Genomic DNA, 374 nt, shown 5'->3' with positions numbered 1-374 from the left:
TGTGCGCCCCTCCGCCAGCTCCATGGGAGCGGAAAGTGGTGTGTGCTGTTCACCTGGGGCTCCCTCCTGACGGTGGGGAGCTTCAGGGCTCCGAGGGTCCAGTGACTGCCTTTGCCTTGCAGCCTGCTCAAGGCCACGCCCAAGGTGCCCACCACGCCCGTGAAGGCCAAGAGAGTCAGCACCTTCCAGGAGTTTGAGAGCAACACCAGCGACGCCTGGGATGCGGGCGAAGACGACGACGAGCTCCTGGCCATGGCGGCTGAGCGCCTCAACTCCGACGTGGTCATGGAGACAGCCCACCGCGTCCTGCGCGACCACAGCCAGCGGCAGGAGCAGCACAAGCTGCAGGAGCCCCCAGGGCCCGGGCAGAAGCC

General features: G+C 67.1%; 1 protein-coding gene across 1 annotated transcript in view; it reads left to right on the top strand.

Annotated features, from left to right (window-relative positions):
- TBC1D22A (TBC1 domain family member 22A) overlaps positions 1-374 on the top strand; it is a 185,264-nt gene that overhangs the window by 17,879 nt on the left and 167,011 nt on the right. The window contains exon 4 of the mRNA XM_015570730.1: positions 123-371. Coding sequence (XP_015426216.1) covers positions 123-371 — 249 coding nt within the window. The remainder of the gene's footprint in view (positions 1-122; positions 372-374) is intronic.

This window comes from Myotis davidii, unplaced genomic scaffold (assembly GCF_000327345.1).
Source record: "Myotis davidii unplaced genomic scaffold, ASM32734v1 scaffold67, whole genome shotgun sequence".
Classification (NCBI taxonomy): Eukaryota; Metazoa; Chordata; class Mammalia; order Chiroptera; family Vespertilionidae; genus Myotis; species Myotis davidii.
Note: the sequence above shows the minus strand (reverse complement) of the source record. Positions and strands in the feature narration are given on the sequence as shown.